This window comes from Dendrobates tinctorius, unplaced genomic scaffold (genome assembly GCF_039654945.1).
Source record: "Dendrobates tinctorius isolate UK_male_01 unplaced genomic scaffold, ASM3965494v1 ptg000129l, whole genome shotgun sequence".
Lineage (NCBI taxonomy): Eukaryota > Metazoa > Chordata > Amphibia > Anura > Dendrobatidae > Dendrobates > Dendrobates tinctorius.
The window spans coordinates 7,394,570-7,407,204 of record NW_027361797.1 but is presented as its reverse complement, the minus strand read 5'-3'; the positions used below and the strand labels follow the sequence as shown (position 1 = coordinate 7,407,204).

General features: G+C 42.1%; 1 protein-coding gene across 7 annotated transcripts in view; it reads right to left on the bottom strand.

The window, feature by feature from the left end:
• Positions 1-12,635, bottom strand: part of RBFOX1 (RNA binding fox-1 homolog 1) — a 991,812-nt gene that overhangs the window by 409,957 nt on the left and 569,220 nt on the right. For all 7 annotated transcript variants that reach the window (XM_073542794.1, XM_073542793.1, XM_073542798.1 and 4 more), the window contains exon 2: positions 1,525-1,767. In XM_073542794.1, coding sequence (XP_073398895.1) covers positions 1,525-1,767 — 243 coding nt within the window. The remainder of the gene's footprint in view (positions 1-1,524; positions 1,768-12,635) is intronic.

The following is a 12,635-nucleotide window of genomic DNA, read 5'->3' as shown; positions in this document are numbered from 1 at the left end:
CAGGGGAGTTCTACTGTTTGGAGAGCTATGTAATTGCACTGTTTGAAGGCAATGAGGTGGCCATTATACTGTTTGAAGGACTGTGTGAGGGCCATTATACAGTGTGGATTGCTGTGTGTGGTCCATCATACTGGGTGGAGGGAAGTGGAGGCCATCAAACTGTATGGAAGACTGTGTGGTTGCCATTCTATTGTGTGGAGGTCTGTGGGAGGACCATACTCTGTGGAAGGACTGTGTCATGGCCATCCTACTGTGTATGGGGCCATCAGACTTTGTTGGGGTCACTGTGAGGTATCATACTTTGTGGATAGTGTAGAGTCATCACATTGTGCATGTGGAGAGTATTGTGGGGAAATTACTTGTGGGAGTATCATACTATGTTTGTCGGAGCACTTTGGTTGGCATCATACCTTATTGGGGCCATGAAAGGATTTTTTTGTGCTTAGAAACTCTAAGGGGCTTCAACAGGAAAAAGTACTTTAAAACAACTGCAAAGCTGTGAGGAATGCTCTTTTGTGACCTCTCCAAATAAATATATATATATTTTTTTTTTGGAAGGAGACCAATTAAGTCTTCCGATATAGGTTCCCATGATTTCTTTGTACACCCCTGCTCCTCACAGCATATTTTTCAAACAATTTTCAGATGGCATAAAGTGTTTATCTACCACAGCTCTCTTTATCATCTACATTTCTAATTAATTGGGCCAAGAGCACAATTGGATCTTCTGATCATCTTGGACAGGTTCAGTGTGATAGCAAAATAGCACTGGGGCGGTATTAGGGACACTAAAATGCGGATGAATTATGATGTTATGAAAGCTGCCTTCAAGTGACCCAAAATTTTCAGGTACTAATTATCCACTATCCAACTAAACAAGCACATTTTAATGAAACTTATATCAGTGGCTGTTTTTATATAGAGTAACTTTCAGAGTTATCGAAATAGGTCACAATAGCCTGAAGTGGTTTAATTTAGGTGAAAGCATCTAAAAACCAGTATATAAACCAAAAAAAATATTAAAAAACCTCATGTGTTTACCTGTGTTGTCAGTTGCAGTTTCAATGAAAACAGACCTTGGCAAGTTTACAAGATCTTTCATTTTCATAGATAGAAATAGAAGTTTGTCAGGAAAACTGCTTTCTCCTGTAGATTCATGTCATGAAGTCCAAGACAAGATCTGCTCGAATGCTTTAAAGTGAAATTTTTTAGTCCAGTCGAACGGCAGCAGCTTTTGACTTGTGGCAGTAGCAGTTTTGTGACGCCTTAGCACTGAGTCATCCTGCTTTGTTGGCCTCCCTATGATCTATTTTTTGCTACCTTCTATTTTGCATAAAAATACTAATGTAGGGGAACATGTTTTTCTTTTTCCAATTTTATCAAACAGTATTTTGATTCATAATCATATCATTTAGTAGTCATCCCATCAAATAAAGGAACATAAAAAGGCCCAGACCAAGTAAGAAAGAATATAAAACATAATAATGTATTGACACTACTTGATATAATTTGATATTGACTTACTGTTGCTGTGCCAGAGACAGTTTGTGCATTTGAATCCGTAGCACTCTGTTCAGAGTGTGCCGGCGCTGGGGTGTAGATACTTAACGTGTGCTCGGGAACTGTGGACTGTCCTGTGTAGTCTGGAGCTGGGTGAGGATGTGGAGTTGTGTATTCTGCCGGAATACCATTTTGGGGTGGAGCAAACTGAGCAGAGGCATAAGGTTGAGCCATTGTATCAGGAGGTGCTGTAGCTTCCTGATTACCCTAAGAAAAGAAAAGTGAATATTTAACATTGGATTTATCGATAATAACAATAGATCATGTGAAAAACTATGAGAACTAATTATTATATCATTGCATGATAGATATCGACAAATATCAATTTAGTTATTATTTATACAGTAGTAGCTGTAAATAGTATTGACAGAAATTTCCTCTAAACTAAAGCTGGCCAGATGTATTAGATGGCTCCCGGCCGGCAGCGATCTAAGCTGACTTTCCCATAGAGAGGAGCAGTCACTGGGCCGAGCGCCCCTGTGTTCTCTATGAAAAAGCTGCCGTTGATATGTCGGCTCTACAGATGGACTTATCTATGGGAGAACAATGCGGTCAGAAATCTGAAATCGGACATGCATGATCAACATCTCCCCCGACCATTGGTTGGTGAGAGCCCCCATACACATTAGACTGTCAGCCGAACCCATCAATAGCGACGGATTTGGACGACATTAGTCTAGTGGGTATAGGAGTATTTAGGGAGCAATATTAAAGCTGACAAGTGCAGTCATTTAACTGTCCCCTTAACTTCCATGAATTCTCCCTTTACCACTAGGAAATTAAATCTTTCCTGTTCTTAGAGGTGGTTCACAACACATTAGGTTGACCAGATGGTGAATGGAATTGCATTCCCTAGCATCTCTCAGAAAGGATAAAACGTATGAATCGGTTCTTGTAATAAAGACAGTTCATTCATAAAAGGGTATTCTAATCTTGAACATTTATTGCATGCACTGGATACTATCACTAACACACATATCTACGGGCAGCACGGTGGCTCAGTGGATAGCACTGCAGCCTTGCAGTGTTGGAGTCCTGGGTTCAAATCCCACCAAGGACAACATCGGCAAAGAGTTTGTATGTTCTCCCCGTGTTTGCGTGGGTTTCCTCAAACATTCCAAAGACTTTAGATTGTGAGCCCCATTGGGGATGGTGACGATAAAGTGTGCAAACTGTAAAGCGCTGTGGAATATGTTAGAGCCAAATAATATATAAAGCTCAAGCAAGTGTGTATGTCCGGGATTGGCATCCGCACTGTTGCAGCTACAGCCACAAAATTTGGCACAGTCACACGTCTGGATCCCGAGAGCGTCCTTAGCTATGTTGTGAGGTGAAATTTTATCCCCTATCTACATAATGGGGAAAAAATGTTTGTCAAGCCCCGCCCCTTATTATGATGTCATAATGGTTGCCATGGCGACGCTGATGTCATCATAGGTTGCAATCCTCGCCGCTCATTATGATGTCATATGGGCACGGTACTATGGGATGGAGTATATGTATGATGGGTATATGGGCATGGGACTATGAGATGAAGGATGTGTGATGGGTATATGGGCACTCGACTATGGGATGGCGAATATGTATGATGGGTATATGGGCACAGGACTATGGGATGGAGAATATGTATGATGGGTATATGGGCATGGGACTATGGGATGGAGGATGTGTGATGGGTATATGGGCACTCGACTATGGGATGGAGGATATGTATGATGGGCATATGGGCACGGGCCTATGGGATCGTGGATATGTATGATGGGTATATGGGCACGGGACTATGGGATGGAGGATAATTATAATTTGTTATAACTAACCACAGTTAGTTACTATGCCCGGGCAGCGCCAGGCTCTTCAGCTAGTATAAAAATAAAGATTATTAAAGATTATATCTACCTAAAAACAGTGGCTTTGTTTTGTGGACTCCATTCCCTAAATAAAATCTTGACCCAGCGGCGGTAACTGCATGTAAGGCCGGGGTCATACTTGTGATTGCAATTCGAGAAACTCGCGCGAGTCTCTCACTTCAATACCCGGCGCTGCCACCGACACTCGGACCAGAGTGTGCAGCTGCCTAGAAATACATGCAGCCGCACATCCTGGCCCGGTATTGATGCGAGTTTCTCGCATTACACACGCAAGTGTGACCCCGGCCTTACAGATATCATGGCACATACTGGAGAAATGATGCAGATGATTGAGATGGGAATATCTCGTCAAAGGCTACATTCCTTTTAAAGCCACAAAGACAGCCATCACTATAATAAAAAATGTCAACAATCCTACCGAAAATTCCAAATGTGGCATAATAAATAATAATAATAGTAATATTTTCCTTATCATGGTCAATCTGTTGTAAACAGCATTAACAACTCTATTGTGCAGGAGGGGGATCTGCGCCGATGTTACATTCCATGAAAACATTGACTATTATTGACCTAATTATCATACTGGCATAGAAATATTGAGCATTGAAATATATTTTAGAGTATGAAAAGAGACACAATGACTGCAGCACAACCGATAAATGAAACTTTTTTTATTAGATTTGAAGAAAGAATGCTTGGTTTCTCTTTAAAGAGGTATTTGAGTGATTTCACTTCACGTTGAATTTCCCCTAATTATATCTCAAGGCCTCAGTAAAGGAACATTGCAGGTTGTTCATGTGCCAGGTGGCAGCCCTAAAGTCACGTCAGTACATCATAGTCTTTATTACAACAATAGCATGTGGCCTTTATGACTGCAGTAGAAAATTATGTTTTAAGCTCATAGATTATTTCTTTGGTAAACAAGTTGTTTTGTCTGTGAGTGAATAACCTGAAGCATGACATTTCAATGATGTTATAAATATTTCAAAGTCAATAGGATTGTATCTCAATGAATGCGTGCTCCGCTACCGTTTAATATTTTACTGCTTCTGTGCTGAAGACCTACAAGTGCAATTCCAAATAACAATTAGTAAGTTCACTTCTGCAAACTTCATTTCTTCATAATTAAAATTATTGTTTTCTTTTTTTTAGGCAATATATACAATTATACTTGGATACATTGCATTCTTGTAAGAATGGTTATTTTGAGGTCAATAGAAAGTATGGTGGTGAGGCTGGATTCACATCTACACTCGCATTTCCTGTTTATTGTTTCACCATAGAGACAAAAAATTACAACATTACTTTGCTTTTTCGCAACTCTAATACTACACATAGGTATGGCATTGGCAATATGGCACAGAAGGTAGAGGGGTGACGTCAAACCCACATACAGCCTATGATAAGCCTGAGCCAGGGGGCTCGCTTGCATAAGAAGCATGATAAAAGCCCTTTATCTAATTGCATCCAAGAAGAGAGCACTTAGGAGCAGCAGCAGTGCTGTGATGTGAAGTCACAATGACTGATAGTAAAATTATGTAAAATTACACATATGAACTGAAAGAGGGATTTGAGCAGTTATAGTTTTAGACAAGATGTGGTTTGGGTTTGACATATATTTTACCCCTAGAGTGCACCATAGAATCATAGAATCATAGAATCGTAGAGTTGGAAGGGACCTCCTGGGCCATCTGGTCCAACCCCCTGCTCAAAGCAGGATTCGCTAAATCATCCCAGTTAGATGTCTGTCCAGCCTCTGTTTGAAGACTTCCATTGAAGGAGAACTCACCACTTCTCGTGGCAGCCTGTTCCACTCATTGATCACTCTAACTGTCAAAAAGTTTTTTCTAATATCTAATCTGTGTCTCCTCCCATTCAGCTTCATCCCATTGCTTCTAGTCTTTCCTTGTGCAAATGAGAATAAAGTTGATCCTTCTACAATGTGACAGCCCTTTAGATATTTGTAGACAGCTATTAAGTCTCCTCTCAGTCTTCTCTTTTGCAAACTAAACATTCCCAAATCCTGCAACCTTTCCTCATAAGACAGGGTTTGCAGACCTGTCACCATTCTGGTCGCTCTTTTCTGAACTTGCTCCAGTTTGCTGATGTCTTTTTTAAAATGTGGTGCCCAAAATTGGACACAATATTCCAGATGAGGTCTGACCAAAGAGGAGTAGAGGGAAATAATTACTTCACGTGATCTAGACTGTATGCTTCTGTTAATACATACTAGAATTGCATTTGCCTTTTTTGCTGCTGCATCACACTGTTGACTCATATTCAGTCTGTGATCTATTAGTATACCCAAGTCTTTTTCACATGTGCTGTCACTTAGCCCTATTCCTCCCATTCTATATATGCTTTTTTCATTTTTATTGCCCAGATGTAGTACTTTGCATTTCTCCCTGTTAAAAACCATTCTGTTAGTTGCTGCCCACTTCTCCAGTTTATTTAAATCTTTTTGAATCCTCTCTCTCTCTTCTCTAGTATTAGCTATCCCTCCTAGCTTTGTGTCATCAGCAAATTTAATCAGTTTACCCTCAATTCCTTCATCTAAATCGTTGATAAAGATGTTGAACAATACAGGGCCCAGGACAGAGCCCTGTGGTACCCCACTTGAGACATTCTTCCAACTGGATGTGCAGCCATTTACGACCACTCTTTGGGTCCGATCACTAAGCCAGTTGTGAATCCACCTAACAGTTGCCTTGTCCATTCCATACTTAGTCATTTTTTCAAAAAGGATTGTATGAGAGACTTTGTCAAATGCTTTGCTGAAGTCAAGATATACTATATCTACAGCATTTCCTTGATCCACCCAATCAGTAATACCATCATAGAAGGAAATTAAATTAGTCTGACAAATTGAATTTGGCGTGCGCGCCAAAATCGAACTTTTCGGATTTTGGCGCGCACGGCGCACCGTCAAAAGTGCGCAGCGCAGGTCAAAGCGCAACTAGCGCACGGCCTGCGCACGATCTGCGCACCCTATGCTAAAGATAGGGTGCGCCGATCGCAGGCGCCGCTGTCCGCTTGGAGGCGGCGCTACAAGCAAGGGGCGGGCACGCCGGGCAGAGAGCCGGCTCGGGGGCGGAGCTACCCCCGGCCGTGCGTGCGCTTAAAAAGCGCTAATGTGAAACCAGCCTTATTTGTGACCTTACAGCTAGCCCCAGGGCTTACGGACCAGGGACCGATTGTGCATTTGCTATCAAAGGCTCCTCCTTTGTGTTCCTGCTTCACACCTCAACCAGTATTGATTGCAGAGAACAAGGGGTTAATCAGCAATCATAGAATGGTAGAGTTGGAAGGGACCTCCTTGGTCATCTGGTCCAACCCCCCTGCTCAAAGCAGAATTCACTAAATCGTCCCAGACAGATGTCTATCCAGCCTCTGCTTGAAGATTTCTATTGAAGGAGAACTCACCACCTCTTGTGGCAGCCTGTTCCACTCATTGATCACTCTGTCAAAAAGTTTTTTCTAATATCTAATCTGTGTCTCCTCACATTCAATTTCATCCCATTGCTTCTAGTCTTTCCTTGTGCAATTGAGAATAAAGATGATCCTTCTACAATGTGACAGCCCTTGAGATATTTGTAGACAGCTATTAAGTCTCCTCTCAGTCTTCTCTTTTGCAAGCTAAACAATCCCAAATCCTGTAACCTTTCCTCATAGGACATGGTTTTTAGACCGGTCACCATTCTGGTCGCTCTTTTTTGAACTTGCTCCAGTTTGTTGATGCCTTTTTTAAAATGTGGTGCCCAAAACTGGACACAGTATTCCAGATAAGGTCTGACCAAATAATGACTTCATGTGATCTAGACTGTATGCTTCTGTTAATACATCCTAGAATTGTATTTGCCTTTTTTGCTGCTGCATCACACTGTTGACTTATGTTCAGTCTGTCATCTATTAGTATACCAAAGTCTTTTTCACATGTGATGTTGCTTAGCCCTATTCCTCCCATTTTGTATATGCTTTATTAATTTTTATTGCCCTTCTCTAGTATTAGCTATCCCTCCTAGCTTTGTGTCATCAGCAAATTTAATCAGTTTACCCTCAATTCCTTCATCTAAATCATTGATAAAGATGTTGATAAATACAGGGCCCAGGACAGAACCCTGTTGTACCCCACTTGAGACATTTTTCCGACCACTCTTTGGGTCCGATCACTAAGCCAGTTATGAATCCACCTAACAGTTGACTTGTCCATTTCATACATAGTCATTTTTTCAGTAAGGATTGTGTGAGATACTTTGTCAAATGCTTTGCTGAAGCAGTGACCAGAGGTTTCTCTGATCTCCATTATTACAAAGCTGTCTTCGAAAACACGCAACTCTGTTTTTTTGGCTCTCTGTCCCAGTGTGTTACTCCGGATGGTAATGTATATGTTCAGCCAAATGTGGGAACAAGGTGAAGAACGGCATTAGCATCAATACCATAAAATGTAATGGAGGAGGTGGAGAAGCGGAACCAAATGTGGCTCATGAATGAGAGCTTTCCAACACTCTCCTTTCTATACACAGTGAATACTTGATTACAGTGATATTGTACAATGTAAATATTTCTAATATTCGGATTACATTTTGCACAAGCCATGTCTACAAACACAGTTTTATGTTCTCGGCATGGAAGATTTATAGCGGCGAATCCTCCAGACGATAATGTTTTTGAGAAAAAGCCAAGTTAAATTAGAAAATATAATTTCAGAAGCGCTTAGTCAGCCAGTCAGATGAATTGGCTGAGCTGATGTTAGATGTGACTTCATCTATTGCTTTTTTCACATTGAAGTTCTAATTTTGCCTTATCACAAAAAAAATGCATATTCCTCTTATAAAAATAATTGTATCATTCCCCTACATTGACACATTGTATTAACGATAGATCCTCAAGTAAGGGTTTTCATGACATTTAGAAAGGGCTCCATTTAAAGCCATGTCATTACATTACTGCTGCTGTAATCACTGTCCTCTCTACTATAAGGCCAGATAGATAGTGTAAAACCAAGTGGTAGAAAGAAGTCAAAAAGTAATTGATCGCGGCTGTTCTCTCGGTTGATTCTTCAGGAAGTGAGGAACTCTAATTTAATGTGAGTAGAAAACAAGTCAGATCAATTCTACCAACTTTTATGGCCAATTCTGTAGCCAGACCCAATTCCAAGTATCATTTTAATTTGTCCTTACATACCAATTACCAAATCTGAGGGTTCGGAGACCAAATAATTTTGCTTCTTTTTGGTTTCAACGGGATCATCCTTAAAAAAGATCAAGTCTTACTTACTTGTGGTTGTATTTAAATTATTTTCCAATTTTAATAATTTCTTGACTTGTCAGAAAATTAGTGCAATGTGTCGGACGATGGAATTTAAAGGTGCTATATAAGAAAGTAAGTGTAAAATTGTCAGGGATTCAAGGGTTGTTAATAATATCATCTTAAAAGGGTTGTCTGGACTTAGGCTGGTGTCACACTTATGAGTGTGATGCGAGAAACTCGCACGAGTCTATCGCATCAACACCCAGCACTGCCACCGGCACTCAGACCGGAGCGTGTGGCTGCATGTATTTCTGTGCAGCCACACACTCCGGTTCGAGTGCCGGCAACAGTGCCAGGTATTGATGCGAGAGACTCGTGCGAGTTTCTCGCATCACACTCGCAAGTGTGACCCCAGCCTTAGGTTACAAGTCTACAGAAATTCTATGTGACGACAGACTTGTGAATCCTGACATCATGTGAACTGCACGCTGTGAGGATTCTTCGGTGCTGGCAAGACGGGCTGCGTGACCACAGATATGCAAGTTGCTCACATGCGGTCACATGCAGACTAGAAGTGAGTGGCCTTGCTCAATGCAAGTGTATTGAACAAGCTTGAACTTGTCTAGTTGGAATGTGATTGGAAGTATGCAAATCATATACTTGAGGACGCGTGACTTCCCACTTCTGATGATAATATGAGGATTCATAAGTCTGCAGTTACAAAGCAACTGCAGACTTGAATCATAAGGCCAGACAACCCCTTTAAGCAAGGAGATCTGAAACCTAGAAAATATATGTCCACACTCTGAGCCTTATTTGCAGTTAAATCAATGGGTTTTGAATAAAAATTGGAAATATAGCACGCGAGCGCCATTCTTCAGCAGATAGTGGGAACAGCATCCCACTGGTTAATGTAGCAAAGATACACACTGTAGAAAAATATGTTCTGTAGATGTCTGTTATCTGCTTTAGAACTGCCGATGGGAAATAGATAGACTTGTCACAGAGAAAGAAAATCATCTGAAACGTCATAGATCTTCATTTTTTTATGCTAGCCCCTGTATATGATCAATCCCTCTATGCTTAAAATGATTACACACATATTCCAGCAGATGGCCCCACTGACTGTTAATAAAGAAAGGAATCTATATTACAATCAGTAATTATATAGTGTATATATATATATATATATATATATATATATATATACAGTATATATATATATACTGCATATATACATATATTTATATATTCATATATTCTGGATCATTGCATAGAAGCTATACTGATAACTTGCCATAAAAACCTTCAGTATCTGTATAACTACAAAGTGTAGGTAAAAAAGCAAAGAAAAAATAAAAATAAAACATTTTCCAGGTTCTTTTTAAAAAGGTTAAAAATGTTTCTGGCAATATATCTTGTATATTCACCCACATCTAGTGGTTGAGCGTTGCACTGTTATGCATCATGCTTCGGGTCCCTTAGGGCTGCTGATTTATGGAGCTGCTCCAAATTGGCATAGGAGGGACATAAGGTGATTGGGGGAGGTGAGGACAACACATGGATAGTATTGGATCAGGCAGATATGTAAGCAAGCTGCAACAATGTAGCAGAAATTTTACTTACATCGCAAAGCGCAACACAATGTTTATTTTGCAGATAAAACTCTATGGTTGTGTTCACACGATAGGTGCAGATTTTAAATCTAGATTTTGCAGGTAGAAAAAGTCTCCGGGAATTATACAGCTAGCAAAAGGAAGGAGATTTTAGCAATTATTATCTACACACTGCAACCAAAATCTGACCGGCAGTGTGGACTCTACACCTGCACTATCCATTCATGCGGCAGATTTTCATTGCGTATTTCGCTATTTGCGATGCTTTGGATGAAATATATCGCAAATCAGCAACTGAGTTTTTTTTCTGTTGCAGTTTGAGCCCCATGTGGACTTATCCTACATGTAGTTTATTCTTCAACACATAGTTATTTTACCTATGCCCTGTCAGGATCCTGTCAGTGCCGGCGTGCAGCCTCCGCTGAGCAAGGACTCACCCGCACTGTAGGGGGGCCCGGGGTCAGGTACAGCCGGAAAGCACAGATACACAAGACCAGTGGACGCTGAAGTTTAGCAAGCAGTCACAGAACCTGCGGTCATGTGACTGCAAGGGGGTGGGGCTTAGCATCCTGCTTTCAGAGATGGCAGGACACTATACAGAAATACTCAGAGTCAGGCAAAATGGAGGACATACACAGAGATATCAGTAAAGTACCAGGGATGAGACAGAATGGATAGTCAGGGCCAAGCAGAAGTCAAAACCAAACAGACATAGAAGGTGCCAAGCAGAATCCAAAGCAATATCCAGAGAACAGACCGAGTCATACACAGAGAATCAAGCAACCAGAACACAGCACAAACACACTCAGGGGTCACCACACAATGCCAAGGGCGAAAGTATAACTGATGGGGATGGGAGCGTCCTGAGGCTATAAGAAGCCTCTCCCAGAACCAGGGAGAGGCCACAATCATAGCTCCAGGTGTTCAGGTAAGCCTGCACTGGGATCACAACCTTTAACCCCAGAAATGTCATTCATCAGCACTGGTTCCAGACATTAACCCCACGTGTGTGAGTCAAACCCGCACTGAGATCATGACAGTACCCCCTTCTCAATGGGGGGCCTCTGGACCCCCAGGCTCGCCTGGGTACTTAGCATGGAAAGCCCGCACCAGGCAATCAGCATGCATTAACCGGGCCGGTACCCAGGACCTGTCTTCCGGTCCATACCCCTTCCAATGAACCAGGTACTGTACCGACCGCCGTACCAACCTGGAATCTATGATATGACCAACCTCGTACTCCACCTGCCCCTCGACCAAAACAAGAGGAGCAGTGGACTCAGAGTCTCCCCGGACTGCTTCAAAAGGTTTCAGTAGAGACTTGTGGAAGACGTTAGGGATCTTGAAAGAGGGTGGAAGGCACAGCCTATACGCCACTGGATTGATTTTTTCCACAATCTTGCATGGGCCAATGAATTTGGGCCCCAACTTGGCTGAAGGAACCTTCAACTTAATGTTTCGCGTGGAAAGCCAAACCTTGTCTCCAACCTGAAACGTGGGCCCTGGTGTTCGTTTCCTGTCCGCGAAAAACTTATACCTGCCCTGAGACCTAGATATACTCCGCTGAACTTCTGTCCACGTATTCTGTAATCGCTGAACAGAGCCCTCAGCCCCGGGACACCCCGAGTCCAGATGAGAAAACTTACCAAAATGAGGACTGAACCCATAATTGATCAAAAAAGGAGTCATACCCGTGGATTGACTCACCCGACTATTGAAGGCAAATTCAGCCAACGGCAGTGCATCGCACCAGTCATTCTGTCTAGCAGAGGTTAGACACCTGAGGATCTGTTCCAGGGACTGGTTAATGCGCTCCGTCTGACCATTGCTCTCAGGATGGTATGCAGATGAAAAAGACAGAGCATCCCTAATTTTTTGCAGAAAGCACGCCAAAACTTAGCCACAAACTGCACACCACGATCAGACACCACATTCAGGGGTACCCCATGCAACCGGATCACATGCTGCACAAACAACCTGGACAACGTCTCAGCTGACGGTAGTGCGGACAGGGGAGCAAAATGAGCCTGCTTAGAAAACCTGTCCACCACTACGCATACCACTGTATTACCCTTAGATGGAGGGAGATTGGTAACAAAATCCATTGATAAGTGAGTCCATGGTCTTTCGGGCACTGCCAAGGGCATCAGCTCCCCTGCCGACCGGCTATGAGAGCTTTCAGAACGAGCGCAGACCGCACAACCAGCAATTAATTTTTTTATGTCTGAACTAAGGGTAGGCCACCAAAAGATCCTAGCCACTGCCAGACACGTGGCTGAAATACCAGGGTGAGCACTCAGCTTGGATTCATGGAACTCCTGCAAGAGTTTCAGGCGAAGTT